The following is a 24,037-nucleotide window of genomic DNA, read 5'->3' as shown; positions in this document are numbered from 1 at the left end:
GAGGGCTGCTGGTTCTCAAGGGTGGGCTGCAGGAGCCATTCGGGTCAGCCTCCAGCCCTCTGAGCTGAAGGAGAGGGTGGGCAGTAAGGACAAGGGCATGTGTGTGCACGCGCTCAGCCATTTCCAACTCTTTACAACCCCACAGGGAGCAGCCCGCCAGGCTCCTCTGTCCATGGCATTTTCCCAGCAAGAATTCCAAAGCAGCTTGCCTTTTCCTCCTTCGAAGATACCCATCTTTGGGTTAGAAATAAAAGAAACTCATCTGATTCGTTTTCAAAGAGCCTCTAAGCTCCCAATAGATAAATGAGAGAGTGAATGCTTCTCAAAATTAAGCAATATATAATGTCCAGCCTCTGAGTTACCATGGAAATGCAGATTGCAATCACAAAGAAACCATTTTCCACTTACCATATTAGGCAAGAGTAAAAAATAAATAATTCCCCAAGTTAGTGTGTGCCCCTTGGAGATACACTGGAAGTAACTTTGAGAAGCCTGTTTCAGAAAAAATGTATCTATAGATGTGAAGAATCCTCTCAGAATCTAGGGATTCTGCTTCTAGGGCTTTGCCCTAGTGCCTTGGCCCCCAGCCTTTTTGGAACCAGGGACCAGTTTCTTAGAAGACAATTTTTCCATGGATGGGTGGTTGGGGGGATGGTTCAGGCAGTAACACGAATGATGGGGAGCAATGATAAGTGGTAGATGAAGCTTTGCTTGGTCGCCCACCACTCACCTCCTGTTGTGCAACCTGATTCCTAACAGGCCATTGACCGGTATTGGTCCCCTGGGGGTTGGGGACCCCTGCCCGGGGTTGGGGACCCCTGCCCTAAGGCACACACACATGCACCAACACGGGCAGTGTAACCACAGTGATTTCTGGAAACCCTTCCTTAAATATGCATAAACCATTACAAAATGTGAACAGTAACAGCCTGTGGTTTTTTTCTTTGTTCTATTTTGTGTAATCCTCCAAGTTTTCTGTAATTAGTATACTGTATGGGGGAAAGAATTCTGTATGACTCTGGACAAATAAACCTTCTATGCCTGAGCCTCAATCTTCTCATCAAGAAAGATGAACCCAATGCTACCTGCCTCACAGGGTTATTGGGGGTGAAATGAAAAACATGTGAAAGCCCCCAAACTGAGCCTGGAGCAAAGCAAGTGCTGCTGGATGCCCGGCTCCTTCGTTCTTCTGTGGGCCTCACAGGGTCACATGAGAAGATGGCGATGGGACAGAGGTGGGGCACCTGGGAATAAAGTGAGGGAACTGATATGAATCACAAGGCTTAAAAAATTCCCTGAGCTAGTGTTTTCAGCAGATAGACCTCATCTCCGGAACCATCTGGAATCTTTGCTCTCAACTTGTTGGTAACATGTTTCCAGCAGCCATTCTGAGCCGCAGTCTGCAATGATAACCCAGGACAGGCATCTCAGGTTGGCTGTGAGGATCAGACATAGAGCAGATACAGCCCAAGAGGTGCCCCTGCTGCCAACCCGGGCCTCTCAGCCCCAAGGCCTGGCTTAAGAATAGACCTTTGCCCTCACCTCCAAACCACCCCTCTCAGACCCCAGGGGTAGTGTTAATCGCTCAGTCCTGTCCATCTCTTTGCGATCCCAGAGACTGTAGCTCACCAGGCTCCTTTGTCCACGGAATTCTCCTGGCAAGAATACTGAAGTGGGTTATCATTTCCTTCTTCAGGCTCAGACCCCAGAGAAGGACCGAAAGAAGAGGGTTTCCAGACTGCCTCATCCTTGCACCACTCCCTGGGTTGGTAATAGATATTTTTAAACGAATTTCACAATTACTCTGTGAATGCATGCTATATTGCATTTGATCTTGTGCTTTTAAAGCAGTCCTTGGTTAAATGAGTCACATTAAATGGGATTTCCAATTCGTGCTCCATTAGGGCAGCCCTCTCCATCTTTGATGGGGCCGAAAATTAAGGCGTCTGGTGCATAGTAGGCACTCACCGTGTCAGTTAATATTGCAAGAGCAATGATAATAAATCTGAAGTTGGGGAGCCTGGGGCCAGAGTAGTGGGTGAAAGGTCGTCTTGAGCCTCGCCCGTGGGCTTGCAGCCGGGCACAGCAACCCGGACGCCCTGTGGGTGTGGCGTGGCGTGCAAGGGTTCGGTCTGGACAGCACTGCCCGAGTTAGCTCGGAAACTTTCGCAGTGGGCGGGCCGGACCCGCCCTCCCGGCGTCCTCAAGCTAGGCCGCGCCATGGGCCCGTAGGCTGTAGCCGCCGAGGCGCTCTGTGATTGGCGGAGGTGCGGCGTGATTGGCAGGCAGACCGGCCGCTCAGCGGGCCGAGTCGGCGCCGCGTCCTCCGGCCCGCGTCGGGAGTGGAGGACGGCCTGCGGCCCCGCCCCGGCCCCGCCCAGGCCCCTCCCCTCCCCGCGCTGCTAGTTGCGCTCACCGGCTTCCACTGAAACCAGCACAGCCCGCTTGGTCCCGGCTGCTTTCCTTCGGCCCTGGTCCCTCCAGCTGCTGCCGATCAACTTTGTGGCGAGCTCGGAGGCTCAAGGGCGTCGCAGCGCCGCGTGAGGCCCTCTCGCGGGCCGGTGAGTACTTCGGAGCGAGGGGCGGTCGCAGCGGGACCTGGAAAGCGAACCGAGAGCGCCTGGACTGGCCGCCCGCCTCGGCCTCAGTTTCCCCATCTGAGCGGTGGGCGGCTGGTACCAGTGTCCCCTGCAAGTTCCCCAGAAGTTGGAGGGCCAGGGTCCTGTCCTCTCCGCGACACTCAGGGCTCCCCGTGCCCGGGCCTGGATCGCGGCTTCCTCCAGGGGATGCGCGCCCCCTCAACCCCAAGCCTGGGCTCCCCGGGCATCGTGGGGGCACCGCGCGCTCTGAGCACCATCACGCCCGCGATCCTGGCTTCGAACCCCTCCCCCCTCCGCTCCACCGCCAGCGGGAAAACCGGCCTCAGAGGAAGGCGGCTCTTGGCGCTGGGGACCCGGTGGGTGGAAGGGGGCGCCCCTGCCCTCTGCGCCCCACATCATGGGTCTCGAGTTGCCCCGTCATGATGGCCCTTCCCCCTCGGCCTGCTCGGTGAGACCCTGAGCTGCCCTCAGTGCCCCTGGGGCCGCTGGAAGGCGCATGTCACCCCCCACCCCCTCATGAGGGCTGCTGATTGTGTGTGTGTGCGTGTGTGTGCGTGTGTGTGTGTGTGCTGATTGTGTGTGGGTGTGTGTGTCCCACCCCTTCATGAGGGCTGCTGATTGTGTGTGTGCGCTGATTGTGTGTGTGTGTGTGTGTGTGTGTGTGTGTGTGTGTGTGTGTTGAGAGTCCAGGTGATCCCAGCCCCCGGGGGAACATCAATTTCTGCTTTGACAGATGGAAACTTTCTGGGAAATCTGACCCACCTCTTCGGGCTGTGATGGATCTGAGGCCTCTCACACCAGTGGTTGTAGTTGATGTTAAGAAATTCCGAGGAACTAACACTTACACAGTATTTGACTGTCCCAGTAGTCTTAGGGGTATGGGATTATTGGCCCATTTGACAAATGAGGAAACCAAGGCTCATTAGGGCTTGATGACCCACCCAAGACCCCACAGTGGATCGGGCAGAGCCTGGTGGAAACCTGTGCCCCTCCTGGGCAGTCGCTGAGAACAAATGCCTGCCTCTCCTCACCTTGGACAGTGACCCCTGGCACAGGGCCCATTTGTAAAGGGCTTTCCCTTCTTCCGGGATCCAGCACTCAGGGAGCAGTGCCCCGGGTACCTGGTGTGCGGACTGCCTCCCTCGCTACAGCCCCAGTGAGGAAGCCACGCCGAGGAGCCCAGAGGTCATTCTTCCCCACTGCCTGTCTCCAAGGGGCTGTGATTCTCACCGATGCCCCCTTGGCATCTGACAGGGATTTGGAGGAAGGTTCCTTTATATTCTTGCTCCCCCCAGCAGCTGGGCCTTGACTAGACACAGGAAAGGTTGCCCGGAGACCACATCTCATCTTCTTTCCCAGGATAGAAGGAATCTGGAGGGCTCCCCACTCAGGCCACCCCTGCCCCTCCCAGGCCAAGGCTGGATAGGCCTTTGGGGGCTGGTCGCAAAGGGGGACCTAGTTCAGTCCCCAAAGTGCATGGACAGAGACCAAACCCTGGTCCATGATGCTGGTGATGAGAGGGGTCTGGTAGAGAGGTTGCTCCATTCTTCAGACGACTCTGTCCCCTCCCTCAGGTCCCCTCCCCAGAAAGTGGCACCACCACCATGGCCCTGTACCACCAGTCAGACCACATCCTGCTTCCACACCCTCTCGTTCAGTTGGGGATGCTCTTGTCTCTCCTGGCCCAGGAGTTGTCCTCAGATGCCTGCCCCGGGCCAGGCCTCCTCACTTTCCCTGGAAGGCTGCCCGGCTCCCTCCTCGGTCTCCCTGGCCTGTCTCCACACAGCCTGGATGGGTCTCAAACTGCTGCTGCCCTGTAGTCCGGCCCTCAATTCTCCTTCTGCCCGGGGCTCAACCCCAGCACCAAGCCTGGCACTTGTTTTAGGCCTGCCCCAGCTTCCCGGCTGTCCACTCAGCCTCTTTTCTCCTTCCTGTGTCCTCTGCCCAGGCTCAGTTCTGCGCCACGTACACCTTCCCCACCGTGTTGCCAGCTCCTTCTCTGTCCACTGCCTTTTCTCCTGGGCAATCCCCCACTGAAATGCCCACACACCTCTGTTCCTCCCCCTCCTTCACCCTTGCCTGGCTTGTACTGGCTTGTCCTGAAGGCTTGGCCCGGGCCTCTCGTGGAGAATCCCCGCCCTGCTCCTTTCCCACGGCTGAGGGTGGCCCCCTTCTGTGCCTGCTGCCCCCCGCAAGTGCGCCATCCCGGTGGTTGTTTGTTTGGGTGTCATCCTTCCCATCCAGATGAGTTTGCAAGTTCGCGAAGGCTGGCCCTGTGGGATCCCCAGTGGGGTGGGGAGGCCCAGCACAGGCCGGGGACAGAATCAGCCCACAGTCCATGCCCACTGACCTACCCTGGCCAGGCGGGAGCATCCCCAGCCTGATTCCCCCTTAGTCCTGTGAACTTGGCACATTGGTAGAGCTGGAATGTTCCTTGGTTTGGCCCTTAAGACTCTGGGACAAAAATAGGTACCTGGGAGTCTCCAAGGGCTTTGTGCCCTTGTCTTGAGCAGCCTTGTGCCAAGCGGCTGGGCTGTCCAGGCCAGAGCAGACATCCCAGACCCTGAGAACCCCTGGACCCTCTAGCTTTGGGCTCAGTCACAGATGGTTTTCAGAATTAACATTTTGTTGTAATTCCAGAAACCTTCACATTCATTATAGAAAATTAGGGGAGCATATTTAGAAAGAAGAATAAAATAAAACTACTTCAGTGGCTCAGTGGTATAAAGAATCTGCCTGCCAATGCAGGAGACGCAGGAAACAGGTTCGATCCCTGGGTTGGGAATATCTCCCGGAGGAGGAAATGACAACCCACTCCAGTATTCTTGCCTGGGATATCCCATGGACAAAGGAGCGTGGCAAGCTGCAGTCCATGAGGTCACAAAGAGCCGGACATGACTGAGCGCCTGAGCACACACCTACCCTCTTCACCCAGACGTAGACACTATTGCTGTCTGTTGGAGGCGGGGCATTTTCTTCCATCTTTTTCTGCAGATGCATTTTGTTTTCATCTAAATAGACTCAGTATCTCAATGTTGCTATAAATTCTGCTCAACAGAGTTATACAAACACGTCCTTGCCTTTAAATATTCTTCCACAAGTAGTGGCTAACGGCTGTGGAGTGTAGCAGCATCTAGAGGGGCTGTGAGTTTCACACCTGCCCTCTCTGGATGGCGCTGGAATGTATGGTGGACACACCTGAGAGGCGTCCTGTAGGAGCAGAGACATAGAGGTCCGCAGATGGGTGTGGATGTGGGGTGGGTGTGAAACAGTGGGCATCCCAGGTTATTCCCCTGTAGCTGGCATCAGAGCACGTGAATGTCTTTGAGTCTTCCCCTGAGGGCTTGTTTCAGAGGTGGGTGGTCCCCTGGGGGTCGAGAGCCAAGTGGGCTTGGCCCTTATAAGCAAGGGTTAGAGAGCTTGGGAGAGGGCAATGGCAACCCACTCCCCGTACTCTTGCCTGGAGAATCCCATGGACGGAGGAGCCTGGTGGGCTGCCGTCTATGGGGTCGCACAGAGCCAGACACGACTGAAGCGACTTAGCAGCAGCAGCAGAGAGCTTGGTGCCACATGCTGCCATTCTCCACCTGTCAGTAGTTAGGTGGTCCCAGCAGCCCCCTTGCAGGGGTGGCAGACCCTCAACTGAGCTCTGTGGTTGCTGGCGTTTTTGTGTTTTGCTGGGGTAAAATTATGCCTGGGTGCTCATGTGGAAAGAATGCCAGCCACTCTGGATCTGACACAATGACAGGTTCCAAGCCACCACTCTCACCGTGGGGTGGCGGTCAGGATTGACCACCCCTCCTCGTAGGCGTTGGAGGAGCCTTGGAGGCGGGGCGGAGCGCAATGCTGATGCTCTCTTCTGTGGTTGAGATTCAGGATGCCGGGCTGGGCCGGAGGGAGGGACCTGCTTTCTTTGGTCACACAGCGAGATGGGGCCAGCTCTTCTCCACCCAGGGCTCCTTCCCCCAGGCCAGACTGCCTTAGATGTACCTTGCAAGCACGGAGGCAGGGATTCTGAGTGAATGAGATGCCGGAAAGAAGACTGTCAGAGAAGGAAGGACCAGACACCACTGTGGGTCCCTCCACCGGGAGAGCATCTGTAGTCTTCTCTGTGACCCATCCATGGCAATGGGTCATTTTGTTTGTTTTTAAGTAACAAGGCCTTTGATCCATAGAGGGTTTGGCCGACTCTCAGGAAATCTGAAAATTAATCCTCCTCTGTTGGTCCATTCTCACTAACTAGAGATTTCACTTTAAAAGTTTCATTGTAATTGTAATGTGACATGCATGATACTTAGCCCAAGAGGCCAGCCAGAAGCTACCTCTTCTCCTGAAATTTCTATTATAAGGTGTCTCTCAACTGAATGTGCCTTTGTTTTGCACTTGAGAGAAATGGCTTTTTTTTTAATGATTGATAGTTTGCAGACTGCTTTCTCTTTCTTCACACCCTTACACCCCAGAGCACCCCTTCACTGGAGGCATTATTCCTTCTTTACAGATGGGGAAACTGAGACCTTGTGAGGTTATGTGCTCAGTCGCTCAGTTGTCCGCCTCTCTTCAAACCCCATGCACTGTAGCCCGCTAAGCTCCCCTTTTCTATCGGATTTTTCAGGCAAGAATACTGGAGTGGGTTTTCATTTTCTTCCAGGGGATCTTCCCAAACCAGGGATTGAACCCGCATGTCTTGGGTCTCCTGCATTGGCAGGTGGGTTCTTTACCACTAAGCCACCAGGGAAGCCCTGCTGCTGCTGCTAAGTCACTTCAGTCGTGCCCGACTCTGTGTGACCCCATAGACGGCAGCCCACCAGGCTCCCCCATCCCTGGGATTCTCCAGGTAAGAGTACTGGAGTGGGGTGCCATTGCCTTCTCTGAGGGAAGCCCTAAGTAGCTACTAATGAAAGGTAGAATGGACATTCACTCCCTGTGTTGGCTTTTGGTGGAAAAATTGTGTCCTGCTGGTGAGGGATGGTGCTGTCCCTCCTGACCCATCCTTCCTCGTAGATGGGGAGACAGACAGGTGTGAGTTCTTCTTGTCCACCTGGCAGAGAGAGCTCTCCAGGAGACATGCCCTGGGTGCTGTGTGGTTACCTGATAGCAGGTGATGGAGACAGAACTCGGGGCAGAGGCAGCTGGGAAACTCCCAGAAGGGGGCGAGTTGGGCCCTTGACTTGAATGACGTGTTGGATTGGTCCCGGCGGAGAGGACACTTCCAGGTCTTGGGGGCACTTCGAGAGCTAAGGCGTGGGGGTCACAGAACCACAGGTTTGGGAGTGAGTGACAGAGGAAGAGAAAGCATGGTGGGGATTGGATAGCAGAGGCAGGTGGGCAGATTTTGAGAGGCCTCTTTTTCAGAAACGAGGTCTTTCTGAATGAGAGGCTCTGTGGTTTTGAATTCTAGGTCCAAGACTCTGAGCTACGAGGCCTTGGGTAGGGATCTCACCTTTCTGGAGCCGAGGTTGCTGTCTGTGAAAGGGGGTGAGCGTGGAAGGACAGGTTATCTCACCATCCACCACAGCTGGGTAACAGCAGGACGCTCCTCCCGGGCCAGCCACCCCCACCCACACCCCCAGGAGAAATTGGTGGAAATTGCTGAGAAGGGCACGTTCCAGACATGCTTGTTGCATTGTTAGTAGTGACAGAGGATCCCTGGTGTAAGTCAGCTCTCCGAAGGCCAGCTGCCCTTTGCCACTCCAGGAAGGTAGCACTCGATTCCTGGGCAGTGGGAGCCACAGGAGATGGTGAGGTCAGACGTGACTCCCGTGGTTTGTCTCGGATCAGCTGGGGACCTGCACAGCTGGGTTCTGTCTGCCGAATCCGCGGCTGACTTTCCCCGCGCCGCCCCCCACCCCAGCTGGCCGTCCGCCCACGGGGCCTGCCTGCCCGTCTACCCAGATGATGGATTTCACAAAAGTTGCCTCTTTGTTTGATTCCTGGAAGCCTGGCGTTTGGGAACAGCATTGAGCACTGTGTTGGTTTCCAAGCAGAGATCTGTGTGGCTTGACAAGCTTTTGGTTCACAGCCAAGGGGATGTTTTAAAATAAGGGCTCGTCCCTCCAAGGGGGGTCGTGCCCAGATTGAAATCTCCAGGGTCCTTTGGTGAATGCAGGTCTGATCTCTGGAGCCTCCTCTGACTCTTCTGGTGACGGCGGTCTCCAGGCATGCTTCAGATACCCACTCCTGCAGGTTCGGGGGAGCCGGAGCTGGACACTTTGGATACCTGGGAGCCTGGCCCTTTTGGTCTCTGATCTCATGTAGTCCTCACAGTACCCCCATTTACAGTCGAGGAAACTGAGGGGCAGAGAGGAATGTGACCCGCTCAGGACCCCAGAACTGGCAGCACAGTGGCTGTGGTGGGTTAGTCTGGGAGCCGGATTCCTCACCCCCGGCCTTTCCCTGCTCTGCTCTCATTTCCTCATCTCAATGAAGAGGGTGGACGTGGCCTTGAGCCTGGGGTGGGGGCCGTGGGATCCTTGGGGACACCCCGCTCAGTGCACGTGGTCCTATCTGCTTCAGTGTCTGTGTCCACGGAAGCCCATCCCCGCTCCCCAGGGCCCCGGTCTGGGGTCCTGGGGCTGGGGAAGGCCTGGAGCTCTCAGCCCCGTCGTCCGGGGCTCGTGGTCACCCCCAGTTGTGTCAGTGGTGATTTTCGCCTTGTTGCTAAACAACAGTATTGACTAATCGAGCCCTTTGCCCCTGTTGGTCATCGGATCTCTTTGCTTGCCAGTCTGTTCCAGTCATAGGTTCCGACACACCAGCCCCCCGGTTTCCATCACCCACGTCTAGCATGGGCTCATATCCGGTGCCGTCAGGCTAGCCGAGTTGTGTCCTGGGGTTCAAGCCTGGTGTGGGGGCTTTGGAGTTGGCCAGGCCTGACCACATCCTGCTCCAGGGGCTGTGTTCCCCCCACACCTGTCTTCCACCCCTCTTCCTCTCCCCCTTTCCCTCCCTCCCTCTGCTTCTCATGTTTATTTTTTTTTTAATATTTTATTATTCATTTATTTAGCTGTACCAGGTCTTCACTGAGGCATGCAGGATAATTTTGTTGCAGAATGTAGGATCGAAATCCCTGACCAGGGATCGAACCTGGACCCCCTGCATTGGGAGCTCAGAGTTTTAGCCACTGGACCACCAGCGAAGCCCCTCTCAAGTTTATTTTAAACTTCCACTTTGTGCCAGTGTATTCCTTTCCTAGGGCTCTAAGGAGAAATTGACAGAAACTTGGTGGCTTTAAACACAGAAACTTTTTTTTTTTTTTTTAAACTTTACATAATTGTATTAGTTTTGCCAAATGTCAAAATGAATCCGCCACAGGTATACATGTGTCTCACAGCTCTGGAGGCAGAAGTCCACGATCAGGATGTTGGCGGGGTTGGTTGTCCCGGGGACTCTGTGGGAGAGTCCTTCCTTGTCTTTCCTGACTTCAGGTGTTGTTGGTGTCTCTGGGCCTGCAGCCACGTCTCCCATCTCTGCCCCCTCCTCCACGTGGCATCCTCTTCTCTGTGTGTTACCCTCTTATAAGGACCCCGGTCCTTGGATTAGGGCCCACCCTAAGCCAGGATGCTCTGTTGTCAAGATCCTTGATTACATCTGCAGAGTACCTCGTCTTCCAAATAAGGTCCCCTGCACAGATTTTGGGTGGACAGACTGGGAGACCAGCTTCATAACAGCGCAGCCAGATGCTGTGCCCAGGGCTCCATGTGGACCATCTCACTGAATCCTCCCGACCTGCCGCATCCCCATTTCTCAGATGAGCACACCTGAGGCCCAGAACTCTAAGTCCTGGAGACTGAGGGCCCAGCTCATGGCTGCTGTGGGACCTGCCAGGCCAGCGGGCCTTGAGCAAGTTTCCTCCCTCAACTTCCTCGTCTGTAAAATGGGAGTGTCTTTGCTGGGGCTGTCGTGAGATTGAGTGAGATCACATGGAATGCTGGGCAGCGCCCTTCCATTTCCCTTTGCCGTCCCGTCTCTCAACCAAAAGCTAGGGACCAGGGCAGCCTGGGCCTGGCTGGCCTCGTGTGTTTGACCCCCCGGTTTTTCTCGCATCAGGATGGCTTCCAGCGCCTCTCCTCCGAGCTCCTCTGGCCCCCAGCTTCCGCCATCACCGCAGCCCCAGGCCCGCTCACGGCTCAACGCCACCACCTCGGTGGAGCAGGAGCTCAGCGGGGTGCCCCCCGCTCCTGGACCCCAAGTTGGACTTGGATCAGATGTGAGAGACCCAGCTGCCCCGGCCATGCCCCAGGCCTCACGGGCCAGGAGCCGAGAGAGGATGGATGGAACAGGTAAGGGGCGGGCCTGGGATGCTGGACTGTCCTCCCCGGGGGGTGTTCTGTGGGCAGCGTGGACACCCAGGTCCTGGCATGTGGGCCAAATGCCCCTGCAAGGTTCCTTCCACAGGCAGCTGTCCCCTGAAGTCGGGCCCAACCACTCCACCCAGGCCTGTCGACTCCCACCTCCCAGCAGGATCTGCTCCCAAGTTCATAGACTTGGGCTGCAGCAGATGTCATGTTTCCTTCCATTATTTATCATTGAATGCACTAGCTCCCACCTGCTCAGGGACTCGGCAGGTGGTCTGCACCAGGCGCTGTGTGGTGGGAGGTGGCGGGAGGCAGGCTCCCCTCTGGTCCCCCCCAGCACTTGGGGCGGCCCACGTCATCATCCCTTGTCCACCATGGCCACTTCTCAAGTGGCCATTTGGTCAGGTCGCTCTGCCTGGTCTGGGGGCCCCCCGTGGCCACTCCCCTTGGAGGCCGGCTGACACCCTGGAATTCACCTGGGCCCCTGGCCCAGGTCCCCACTGCCCTCTGGACCACCATCCTCCATGCCCAGGCCCGGCGGCCAAGGATGGCCCCAAACCCCAGTCCACTCTTGGGGCCCCCCCTCAGGTTTCCAGTCTGTCCCAGGAGGCACTTCTCAGGGGCCGAGATGAGATAGTGTGAGGCCCCGGGTGGGCTGGGACCACTGGCTGTTGTGCCATTGACATTGGGGGAGGGTCGCCAGGGTTTGGTCAGTCCACCTGCTGCTCACCGAGCACGGCCTGGTGCCAGCCCTGAGTGGCCATTGGCATAGGTGAGCCCTGCCTCCGAAGGGTCCACAGTCTCCTGGAAACACGGGACCTGGGGAGCACAGAGGTGGCCCTGGTACTGGGCTGGGGAGGGAGCTGGAGGCCTGCCTTGGGAAGAGAGGATGCCTGAGCAAGTTGGAGCCTGTGGGGGGAGAGAGCACAGCACGGGCAAGGGCCAGAGGGAAGAACTGACCTCGCCTTGGGTGGGCTTGGCCTGGAGAGAGCCCTGGACCTCCCAGGTGATGGGGTGGAAGGAAGGATGGAAGGATCGGAGTGGTGATGCTCGTGTGTCAGGCTTGAGATTGAGCTACAGCAGGACTGAGCAGGACCGGGCAGCGGGCCGTAACAGGAGCTGCTGTGAAAGGCTCCTTTGCGCTTCGGGGGCTGTTGTAGGTGAAAAAAGCCTCAAGCCTTGCTGTGAGTTTCATAAAAGCAAGGATCCCTGGGTCTCCGGCTGTGATGTTTGGGGAAAACATAGCTGGCATCAACGGTACTTTTTCTAATAACTCACGCGGTGCTTCTCAGTATGTCTGTCTTATACTCACAGTGACCAACCCTATGAAATCGGGGCCTTGGCTTTCACTGTAGGTACAGCGATCAAAACAGAGCCCGCTGGGGACACGAGCTCCAGGGGTGGTGAAAGCCCCGCGGCTTCTCTTCGTGGCTCACCGCCTGTTGGACTTTCTGACCTCTGCCCACAGTAAGAAATACATGTACCGTAGTCATAACCTGGCGCCCACGCCCACGTGCCTGCATGCACACACACACACACACGCACACGCAGTGGGGATGGAAATTTCCAAAACAAAACTTGCCTTTACAGTGTGCCTGGCTGTCTGGTAAGTCTCCATGCTCTTGCTTTTATGTGCAAACAAATGCTGCTTTGGGCAGTTCAGTTGGCTCTGTGACCTTCTGGGTCGATGTCTGCAGTTTGAAAACCGCTGTCTGGTTTGGCGTCAGTGCTGATTTCCTGCCCACCCCGGCCGGGACGCCGGAGCATGCATCTCTCCATACGAGCTGTTTATGTATGGAGCATCTGGAGCCACGAGGTGGTACAGGAAGGACAGAGACAGCCGGGGTGGGACGCTTGGCTGGGCTATTGACCTTGAGCTGTGTGCCCTCTCCAGGAAGTCGGGAGGCCTCTCTGAGACTGTTTCTGTGAAGTCAGAGCAGCCACGTGGAGCCCGCATGCTGGGACCTCGTGCTCATCAGCCTGGCACGTGGGATGTGGTGCTGAGTCAAGGCCCCTGGTCCCTTAGGTGCCTGTGTGGTGGTGTGGGGGAAGGGGTCCGTGCCTCGAGCTGCAGAACCCGATGTGCTGCGTGGGTGTCATCAAGCCTCCTCCCCTCCACCCCTTCCTCTTCAGGCCCCTCCTGGGGCGTCGCCATGTGCGTTGAGGCATCCGTCCAGTTTTAGGGCCCCACCCAGTCCCTCTTGGGTGACCAGCCTTAACCTCGGCTTCGGGCCCCGTGTGTCCACATGCAGCGGCTTCGTGTGAGTGTCAGGCTCTTTTCTCCTCCTGGGAGGCTTGTGCTGCAGACTGTGTGTGTGTGTGTGTGCGCACGAGTGTGTGTGCACGCATGTGAGCATGTGCTTTCTCGTGTCTTGCACCACCACAAGGCAAGATGCCGTGACTTTTGTGGTCACAGGGTCCTCTCCCCCAGGTGCTCCGTATGAGTTAAGGGGGTCTCAGCCCCCACCCCACCCTTCTCCTGCTCACCCAGCCTTGTTGTTTTGCAGAGGCCCCTGCCAGGTGCCCTTTGGACCCAGAGGCTTTACGTGACCCCTTACGGCAGCCCGAGAGGAAGGCTCTGTCCGTGTCTCCATTTAGAGACCAGGAAAGCAAGCCCCTGACTTGCCAGAGTGGCCAGCACTGAGTGATGATGGGTGCAGGGATGACCCCAGTCTCCTGTCCCATAAGGCCCCCTGCCCCCAGCAGAGCTGCAGGGATTTCCGGACTCTGGAAGGTGAACCAAGCCTGTGCTCCCCTGTGTAATCGTGCTGGACTAATGCCCACCTTACCCCAGAAACACACCCACTGGGCCCTTCTGAGCTCCACATCTCCTTCAGAGATCTCTGTTTTGTCTCCAAGGCCTTTGGGCAGACCTGGGCCTGATCTGGAATCTTGGTCCAGCCACAAACACCACCCCACAGCCGCAGGGCGCTGAGACCAGGGCTGGAAACATGCTTGGTTTCAATCTGGGTGAAGCGAAACAGCCTCCAAGGACAGACCAAGTCAAGACTGCCAGTTTCAGATAAGGAGAGTCAGGAAACAGATGTGGTCTCCATTGGCTTCTGTCCCCGAGGAGAGGGGCGGAGAGTACTGAGCAAGTTCTGGGCAGGTTGGCAGCCTTGGGCTCCCAGCCCCGCATGTCTGGGCTGTGCTGCGTCCCCTTCCTTTGTGCTGTCACCATGGCTGAATTGAACACAGCAGACCCCGCCCTGCCAGCCCTGCACAGCTCAGAGATCATCCACCCAGGGAGGGATTGGGGTTAGTTTTCATTAACTCCTCTGTCCCTCTAGCAAAGTTCTGCTGAGCATCAGTCAAGTACCAGTAAGTACTTCCAAAAGGAAGATGGCATAGCACCTTCCAGGCTAGGCCTCACTTGTGGTCCTTGTCTATGTTAACTCACTTCTCCAGCCACATCCAGTTCAGATCAGTTCAGTCGCTCAATTGTGTCCGACTCTTTGTGACCCCACAGGCTGCTGCACGCCAGGCCTCCCTGTCCATCACCAACTCCTGGAGTCTACTCAAACTCATGTCCATTGAGTCAGTGATGCCATCCAACCATCTCATCCTCTGTCGTCCCCTTCTCCTCTGGCCTTCAGTCTTTCCCAGCATCAGGGTCTTTTCAAATGAGTCAGTTCTTCGCATCAGATGGCCAAAGTATTGGCGTTTCAGATTCATCATCAGTCCTTCCGATGAATATTTGGGACTGATTCCCTTTAGGATGGACTGGTTGGATCTCTTTGCAGTCCAAGAGACTCTCAGGAGTCTTCTCCCAACACCACAGTTCAAAAGCATCAATTCTTCAGCGCTTAGCTTTCTTTATAGTCCAACTATCACATTCATACATGACTACTTGAAAAAATATAGCCTTGACTAGACGGACCTTTGTTGGCAAAGTAATGTCTCTGCTTTTTAATATGCTGTCTAGGTTGGTCATAGCTTTTCTTCCAAGGAGCATGCGTCAGGGGTTAAGTAGAGGACCCCAGGTGAGGGGTCAAGTCGAGATGGAACACAGTCTGCGAGTCTGTGCTCAGCCACCCTGATGGCCTCTGGAGGCAGCGGTGACCACAGATGGAGCTCTGGAGTGCCCAGGGCCCTGGGCCTGCCTCCTGCATTGCGGCTCAGAGCAGTGCCCTGTGTACCAGCACAGCAGGGATGGCCAGGGTAGGAGCCCAGGCTGGTCTTCAGACTCAGGGGGGTGAAGGCTCAAGGGAAGGGAGAGACAGAAGAACCAAGTAACTCTGTCCTCTGTGGGGGGCACCAGGCAGGGGCCATGGAGGATGAGGTGCCCTCTCTGCTAACCTTGCAGGGTTCACAGGCCCTCAGGAGTGCCAAGTCCACAAGGCCTCCAGTTCTGAGTGTGGGGCTGGCACTTGCTGAGGTGGCCGCAGGGCTGCAGACAGGAATGGTGTCTGGAACCCCTGGTGGGGGTTCCGTTTGCCAGGAAGCATTCACCCTGGTGTTAACTGAGGGCCTGCCCAGTGGGTGCAGAAGATGGTGGGCAGGGCATGCAGGGCCCACCTCTAGGAGGGAGACCCCTGGTCAGTGAAGGGAGGCCCAAACAGTGCAAGACACACAGGGCATGAGGGGCTCCAAGGGTGATGGCTCTGGGCAGCGGTTGGACATGGGGTCAAGAAGTCAGACAGTCTCAAGTAGGGCCTCGAGGGTCAGAGTATGGAGAATGGGTGTTCTGGGGAGCATTAAAGCCTTTAAATGAGAGGAGCAGCATGATTTCTGTTACATGGAGATGACCTTGGACAACCGTGGGAGCTGAGGCCAGCGGTGATGCAGGGCGGTGGGTGGACTGGGCTTCAGGAGAGCTAGACTGATTCCAGGCCTCTGGCTGGAGTCATCAGGTGGGCCTGGGGGGTGGGCAGGCAGTTTCACAGTGGGATTCAGGGCTGGACAGAGGGAATGGGCCCCGAGGAAGGCCAGGAGGTGAGAGGAAGGCCGGGATGTGATGGGGTGAGGGAGTGGATGCAAAGCGCTGAGTCCCTGCTGCCCTGGGGACAAGTCACAGCCATAAACACTCAGTTTCTCCTTGTCCAGTGGAGGTGCTGGCTCGACGATCTCAGGAGCTCTATACCCGGATTTATCCTGACTCTGATGGAAGCCCTGATCTGTCTGGTTACTGTAGCATCCCTGTGACCCCCTCACTCTAGGATGACCTGTTGTGAAGACAGATGGCTGGGGCAGTGAGGCTCTCTCAGGTCTGGTGGCTTCCTCAGATCTCAGGAAACTCGACAATATGCCCTTCATCTCTCACCTTTCCCCTCCTCTTTGCATTCCAAGTCTTGGGCGTCACCTCCTCCAAAAAGCCTCTCCCATCAGGATTGATGACTCCTGGCACCTCCATAGATTCCACTTGTGGACCGTGGCTGTCATCTCTGGCACCCTGGGTGGGTAGGGAGAGCTGGGGTTCCTACCTCTTTTGGCTCAGTGCCCTTGGTTCCCGGCACCCAGACCGGTCCAGGGCAGGTGCTCGGTAAATGTCTGCTGGGTGAGTGATGAGGGGCAAGGTCCATGACCCCCGCTCGGGCCTGTGGGAAGCTGGGACCTCCCGGCTTGGACCCCCGCCTTAGAGCTCAGCCAGGCCCCTGGGAGAGGCGGGGTCACAAGGCTTGTCCTTCTTGTGTATTCATGAGAACCAGGATTAGCATCTCGAAGGCTGATGGGGCACCCCCTGGCGCAGGGTGACCCAGCTACCCACAGTGATGAGAAGGACACACGGGATGCCCTTGGGTTCTTGTCACCTTTCCCTCAGCTCAGCCCATGCGGCGGGCATCAGGAGAGGACCAGGGACTCTGGGAGGCCAAGGCTTTGCCCCAGGGCCAGTGATGTAGAAGGGCAGCAGCCCCGAGAGACGGGAGCAACACAGTTGCTCACTGTGTGTTTCAGATTGTGCTCTTCTTCTCAGAGCCTTTGGCGTGCATTCAGCAATTTAAACAATGCGCTCTAGCCAATCTAGATTGCAGCAGCCGGGTGAAACTGGAAGCCAGCTTCTCTCTCTTGCTCCCGGCCGGCTCCAGGAGAACTTGGTGGGGATCAAGGGGCTGGCAGAGCCCTCAGGGCTGCTGGGAGGGGATGCCTGAGGCTCCCCAGCCCACAGACCCGGGGTGGTCCTGAAGAGTGGGAACATTTGACTTGCTCAGTACTCATCCTTGTCCATTTCTACTTGGAACCTGCTCAGATCAGGAAGGTGAGCTTGGCAGTTCAATCTCTGGGCCACACGTGTTCCAGGTGCCATGCGAGGATTTGGGGAGACAGAGCTGGAGACCCTTCCTTGTCGGTCCCCCATCCGTTCATCCCTCTGTCTGTTCAGCATTTGCTGATCTGTGTCCTGCCCCAGGGCATGGAGATGGGCCAGACCTGCTAGACACAGATCGTCTCCATTAAAGGCCTGTGGGACCATGAGAGATGCAGGAACATGGAGATGGGCTGTGCTGAGGGAGGGGACAATTTCCAGGGCCCTCCTTTCATTTCATGACAAAATATCAGGCCATGAATAACTTCTGTGGAAAATTAATCATGGACAGAATAATCTTTTTAGCCAATAGATCTACACTTGAATCTTCCATGACCTTGGACTTGCGAATTCAGTCGGTCAGGAAAAGAGCTGTGAACTTGCAGGAGGTACCTGGTGTTGAACTAGGACATGCGGCCTCAGCGAGCCAGGGAGGCCTTGGGGTCAGCAGAGAGAGGTAGGGCATGGAGAGGGGAAGGGGACGCACCTTGAGAACACCCAACTCTGGACCAGGCACCTAATCCCAAGTGTCCCATTCTTCATTAACAGTCCTACCAGCTGGATATTGACGATGGGATTGGAAATGAGTCTCACACGGTCACACAGCACTTTGGTGCTGTCAACTGAAAAAAAAAAAAAGCACAACCTAAAAGTTGAGAATTATGTTTTATTTGGTGGACAAAATTGAAGACTTAACCCTGGAACACAGCCTCTCAGATCTCAGATTGCTCTGAAATAGTGCTCCCAAGAGACAAGGGAGGAGCCAGGATACACAGGGGGTTTTGCAACAAAGACCAGGTAGTCGGAACATCAGTAGATTACTGTTAATTAAAGAAAACCAGATATCTTGAGTCAGGGAATTTAGTGCTTTTCTGTGTATGGGGAAGATGCAAGAGTCTGGGCTCACGGAAATCATTCCTTTGATCTGCCCCTCAGCTCTCTGAGGTCAGTATCCTGTGCTTTCTCATCCTGTGTCTCCCAGAGTGTATGGTAGGAGGGACTGCCACATCCTTTGTTTACTGATAGATGCTCCATCACTCAGTCGTATCTGACTCTTTGTGACCCCATGGACTGTAGTCTGCCAGGCTCCTCTGTCCATGGAATTTTCCAGGCAAGAATACTTAAGTGGTTTGCCATTCCCTTCTCCAGTTTACCGATAGGGTAGCAATGTTCTTTCACTCCTGAGGCTCAGAGTGCTAAAGATTCACACTTGGGTCGGATTTCTCTAACCCCGCACACCCTCCTTCCCTGCCCTTCTCTTTGTTCTCTTAGTCTGAGCCCTTGGCCGGAAAGTGCATTCCAGGGCCGGCAGAGAGCGTGACAGCAGCCAGAAGGGAGAGCTGACCTTGATGACTTAAGAAGCACCGAGGTCCGGGGCCAGGGCTGGGGTGGATGTCCTGGGCCCAGGCCAGGTGAGGTCCCAGGACCTCGGTGAGGAAGCTCAGCAGGGGGAACTCCAGAGCGGGATGGGTATCATCATGTTTGCAAGCCGTCCACCAAGAGGGGCGCAGCACAGGGGCCTGACCTGTGAGTCTCAGGAAGAATCTTCCCCTTTGAGCCATCCCCAGCCACCCGCTTCCCCTTTGAGCCATCCCCAGCCACCTGCTCCCACTTCTGTGTGCCCCAAACTGGACGCAGCCACTCTGCCTTTGAACTTCAGAGCTGTGTCACCATAGACCCCTGCCCTGCTGCCTCCCGACCAGGCACCCTGCACACAGGGGCTAACTCTGAGCCTGGTGGACGGAGTTGGTCCTGGGAAAGGTCTGGAGGAATGGGTCGGGATAGCTAGACATCTAGCACTGTTCCTAGGGACTGCTCTTATTTTCCTGAATTAGAGATCGAGAGTCTGTTAACCCCAGATAAGCACCTGCTAAGATGGGAGGTGACCATGGGTGGAGGCCAGGTGTGGTGTTGGGCAGAGGCCCCCTGTATTGGTTGCTTAAACCGGAAAAAGGGACTGGTGAAAAGTGATTAAAAAAAACCACAACTTTTTGTTATGCTACACACTGCAGGAGAGGTTGTAGTGAAATCAGTGAAGTTACATGATGCTTTTGTAACTTAAGATAACGTTTTATGAAGTAAATATTGCACGAGGTATGTGATATTTGGACCCTTGGATCAAGTAATTCGCCTGAAGAACCCACACCAGGAAAATGCCCCCCAAATAAAAATACATGCACAGACTGGTTTGTGGCATCGTTTTATAAAATTAGGGAGTCTGGGAATAATCTAAAGGTCGGATGGAGAGGAGAGGCCCAGAGGCCCTGAGTGTCCCCGCGGTGGGATTTCTGGGCCACTGAAGTGGTGCGTTTCACTGCAGAGCCACATGCAAAGTTGGGTGTGCAAATATATATGTGTATGTTTCAAAATGTATGTACTGTGATTATGACCTCTGAAAGTCAATCGTGTGTAGATGACTGTCTTGGAAAACATAGATTTGGTTTGTTTATTGGGATGCTTGGCATTGGGGTGCAGGTTCTTTAAATCATTAAATAAAGAACCTCAGGGGCTTTCATTCCATCTCTTGCATCTTTCTAGAGCCCTGTTCAAGCCTGAGATCAGCTGCTCTGGCTGCAGTGAACCCCAGGGGCGAAAGTGGTTATTGGTCTGTGCCCCGCTCTGTCCCTGTGCCTGGAACAGGGGTTCCTTCCTGGAACCCCTCAGCAGCTTTGTGGTCCCTGTTCCGTGGCTGTGCAGCAACGGAAGGAGAGTTCTGGCGGGTCCTCTCCACACCTGCTCTCATGCTCCTGACTCGGGGCTGAAGCCCGTTTCTGCCAGCCCCTCACGTCCTCTAACAAGTGACAAGGACCAGCATGCTGACAGTCCATCTGCTTGCTTTCCTGTGTTAAAGGACCTGCAAGGGGAGATGTGGACACCCCCTTTGAGGAAGTCCTGGAGAAGGCCAAGGCTGGGGACCCCAAGGCACAGACGGAGGTAAGGACCAGTGTCCGCGGGGAGCTCGGGCTGCGCCCAGGACAAGCTAGTGCTGAGCATGCTATCTGGGCTTGGGTACAGCCTGCCTGCACCTGCCATGCGTGGGCCCCCATGTGTGGGGTTTCCATGTTTGTGGTGTGTTGCTTTTCTTCCCACCACTCTCTGGGGAGCATGTACGTGTTCACCTCTGTCCAGCTCACACCTGAACTTGGGCATCACCTCCTCTGATGCCAGCCCTGCCTCCTGCCTGTCCGCATGACCCCACCCCCTCTCTCATTTCATCAGTGGAGAGATGGGGTCCCCACACCCCGCTCTGGCTTGGGAGGACCAGGCAGACAGGGTGAGGGAGCCCAAGGTTGCCAGGTTTTGGGGTGGGGCAAGGCAGGATGTGGACTGGGGGCCCGGGCGCTGCACGGGGAGGCTGCCGCAGTGTGTGGTGTGACCAGATCCCGCTCATAGGTGGGGAAGCACTACCTGCAGCTGGCTGGCGACGGGGACGAAGAGCTCAACAACTGCACCGCCGTGGACTGGCTGACCCTCGCCGCCAAGCAGGGCCGGCGCGAGGCCGTCAAGCTTCTCCGCCGATGCCTGGCGGACAGGAGAGGTAGGTGAGGCGGCTCGGAGAGACCCACGAGGGATGCTGTACTACTCTGCTAAATTAACCAACCGGAATAGCAACAGGAAAACCTGGTGCTGGCGACGCTTGGGAAAAACGAGTGTGGTTTCTGCTGTACTCATGGCTTTGCCGCGTAGATGGTTTGGGAGTATAACATGGGATTTTTAGGGAACAAAGCCATTTTCATCCTCTTTAACTTGTGGTGGGGTCTACAATGAGATATACCATCTGGGTTCTCATCCAAATTGAGGAGTAGACCGTGGAGCCAAGTTGGAGGGCATGACAGGCCTGAGGTATGAGTAGCACTTTCTGAACTGACTTTCCATCCGGTCTGAGCGGAGCAGCTAGGGACTGGGGGCCAGCGAAGGGCCCACCCAGGCAGGCACTCGGAATCAGGACGGGCGTGGGTGTTGGGGGGCAGTGATGTGTAGCCTAGCCACTTGGGAACACTTACTGTGTTATCCTGCCCAAGGGAAATGGTTCATTCCTCGTGTCAGGGAAGAGTGCTTCCTGAAGCTTCAAACCTCAGAAGAAAGATGAAAGTGTGTGTGTCGTAAAGGGGACCTCCTTTATCCTGCTCAGATTGCAGAAGTGTTTATGGTTGTTATAGAAAACTTGAACTGTATAGAAAGCATAAAGATAGAAATTATCTCTAAAAATCATCTATAAACCCAGAGAGAAGTGCTCCGTAGTTTACTGTTTTTCCTTCTGGTTTTATATTGGAATTTTTTTTTTAAACATTAGGGTTATCATATAGATATATATAAAACAAAATTTATATACAGTATTTTTATGTATATATATTCATTATGTATGTATATATATATATAAGATATATATAGAAATGATATTTATTAACATTATTTATTATTGTATAGAGTCTCCTTTCTCTGGACATTAGGCTGATGTCTTTAATGACTTATAATGGTCATGTTTTGCTGGCCAGAATTTCTTACCAAGCCAGCCTCCCTTGCTCCAGGGCAGGTGGGATGGTCTTGCCCTGGCCAGTCGAGTCAGTGTGGCCCCCAGAGTTCACAGTTGGAGCCAGTGGTCTTCCCAGAGGCCCTGAGGAGGGTGGCCAGGGCAGGCCTGAGGACTGGCTGGCGTGTGAGGGAGGGGGCCAGGTCTCACGTAGCCCACACCCTCCACCTTCTCACTGAATGCGTCCTGATCATAAAAGAAACATGGGCTCCGGTGGAAGGTTAGGGACATGCTCCAAAGGAAAAAATAATATCAGTCCGCCACCCGCATTCTCACTGTCCCCTGGGGTGGGGGTGGCCGGGCTGATGTTCTTGGTAGTTCGTGTGCAGGGGGAGAGGCGGCCGCTAAACGGCCCATGAAACCTGCTCCCCATCTTTCTGTGGGCGAGCCTTGCCCCCTGGGAAAGGGCCGCCTACGTGGGGACACTGCTCCCGTCTGCCCTCGGAAGGGCTGATGCTGTGAGTGTAGGGGTGCCCCCTGTCTTGCAGCCTGGCTGCTCACTGCAGTGAGACTGACCGGGGTTTGAGACCAGCTCAGCCTCTCTGACTCTGTGGCCTTGGCGCCAAGTCCAGGCCACCACCCCTGGGTGCCTCAGTTTCTCCATCTGTAAGATGAGAAGAGTAGCACCCCACCAGAGGGGTCCTTGTGAGGCGGAACCTGGGAGGGGAAGGAGCCAGGAAGGTGGGGAGGCCTTGCCCAGCGCCAGCCCTCCGTGGCCATTCGGCGAGCGTCTGCTGAAAGGCCGGGCCGAGCCTCCCACCCTTGGGGACTCAGGCCAGACACTTGTCTGGCTGGACCTTCGTTTCTGCCCTGGTGATGAAGATGCCTGCAAAGCCACTTGTGGGAATCTCTTCCCAAGCCCCTTCAGGTGGGGCTGGCTGGGGCTGGGGCGTCCCTGCCAGCTTCCAGGTGGGCAAGCGGGCGGCCCCAGGCCTCTGACGCCTCCCTCTCTCAGGCATCACCTCCGAGAATGAGCAGGAGGTGAGGCAGCTCTCCTCTGAGACCGACCTGGAGCGGGCCGTGCGCAAGGCGGCCCTCGTCATGTACTGGAAGCTCAACCCCAAGAAGAAGAAGCAGGTGGCCGTGGCGGAGCTGCTGGAGAACGTGGGGCAGGTCAACGAGCACGGTACGCGCTCTGTCCCTGGGGCCTCCTGGGCTTCTGTGCCAGGATCCTGGGGGCTCCACTATGGGAGCTGGCGTGGGGGACTCCAGGGAGCTTCTCGCAGATGTCCTGTAATGCTCCGGAGCGTCCTTCCTGGGTGTCCTGTTCCTGGCGCCCCTCAGGGCCCCCCCAGCTCTGGTTCTACGTGACCCACTCCACCCCTAGGGTTCTCTCACCTGCTGCCCACGGGCGGAGCTGCAGGCCTTGGCATGTCCAGGGTGTCCTCCTCCTCCTCCTGAAGGGGACAGGGAGTGGGGAGGGTGAGAGGTGCCAGCAGTGACCTGGGTCCCCGAATCCCCGAGAACCTCTCCAGGGCTGACCCCATTGCTCTCACCTCCTTCTAACCCGGCTTTCCGAGAAGGGCACGGGCAGCTGGAAGGACAGATGGACCAGGAGAGTGGGCGTTACTGACTGGGTGTGGTCTCTCCATTTCCAGGGTTGGGGCTGACTTCTGTCTCTTGGTAACCTTGATAAGCACCTGGCCAGGGCTCCATCCAGCTCCCTCCTGCCCCAAGGGGGAGATGGTGGGGGTGGGGCTGGGGCCACCTGCCGACGCATCAGAGAAGATGAGTGGGTGGGCACCTCTGCCCCTTCTCTGGGCCGGACTCTTGTCTGATCTCTGATCCTCTAGGGTCTGACAGAGGCGGCCATGAGGCTTGGGGCTCCAGTCGCAGGACCCCCGAGAGGCGTGCTTGACCTGACAGGTCCGGCTGCCCCTCGTGGAGCCCCAATGACCCTGCGGGACCATGGCCCCGCCCCGTTCCTGCTGCCCCCTCACCCACTCTGGGCTCCTGTGGCCCCTCTCAGTCACGGTGCCCCTCCCCTTGTGTTGTCTTACCCTGTGGTCCAGCCCCTACCTGACCCGACCCTGCAAAGACCACTTGGAGCCTGACATGGGAGAGCCCAGTGAACGCCTGCCTGGGTGTGGACATTGTGGGGGGAAGGTGTCGACAGAGGGCAGGATATCTCAGTCCTGGCTCTGTGTTCACCCACTGAACCGACTTTTGCACCAGGGCTGGGGACACAGGAAGGCCTGCCCGGTGGCCCTGGGGAGCTTGGTTTCTTCCAGGGGAAGATCACACCAAGGGACAATGCCAGCAAAGGTGTCTGGGGGCCGGCTGTGCTGATCAGAGAGTGTGGTGTGTCCAGGCCTTGGATTGTGCCCAGCGGGGCCCATGTCACCTTGTAATGGAGATTGAGCAGTGGTGG

The 24,037-nt window shown here is 56.1% G+C and overlaps 1 protein-coding gene and 1 long non-coding RNA gene across 2 annotated transcripts in view; one reads left to right on the top strand and one right to left on the bottom strand.

Moving 5' to 3' along the window:
* Nucleotides 1–699: 699 nt before the first annotated feature.
* On the bottom strand, nt 700–2,157 carry LOC129657309 (uncharacterized). The gene is made up of 3 exons (XR_008716663.1): nt 1,969–2,157; nt 1,630–1,761; nt 700–1,400 (listed from the first exon to the last, which is right to left on the bottom strand). It is a non-coding gene; the product is annotated as an uncharacterized LOC129657309 (long non-coding RNA).
* A 267-nt stretch (nt 2,158–2,424) lies between these two features.
* WFS1 (wolframin ER transmembrane glycoprotein) overlaps nt 2,425–24,037 on the top strand; it is a 32,597-nt gene continuing 10,984 nt past the window's right edge. The window contains exons 1-5 of the mRNA XM_055589072.1: nt 2,425–2,561; nt 10,647–10,879; nt 19,987–20,069; nt 20,529–20,673; nt 22,622–22,792. Coding sequence (XP_055445047.1) covers nt 10,648–10,879; nt 19,987–20,069; nt 20,529–20,673; nt 22,622–22,792 — 631 coding nt within the window. The 5' untranslated portion in view covers nt 2,425–2,561; nt 10,647. The remainder of the gene's footprint in view (nt 2,562–10,646; nt 10,880–19,986; nt 20,070–20,528; nt 20,674–22,621; nt 22,793–24,037) is intronic.

The sequence above is a fragment of the Bubalus kerabau genome, chromosome 7, assembly GCF_029407905.1.
Source record: "Bubalus kerabau isolate K-KA32 ecotype Philippines breed swamp buffalo chromosome 7, PCC_UOA_SB_1v2, whole genome shotgun sequence".
NCBI lineage: Eukaryota > Metazoa > Chordata > Mammalia > Artiodactyla > Bovidae > Bubalus > Bubalus kerabau.
This window is presented reverse-complemented; position numbering and strand designations above follow the sequence as displayed.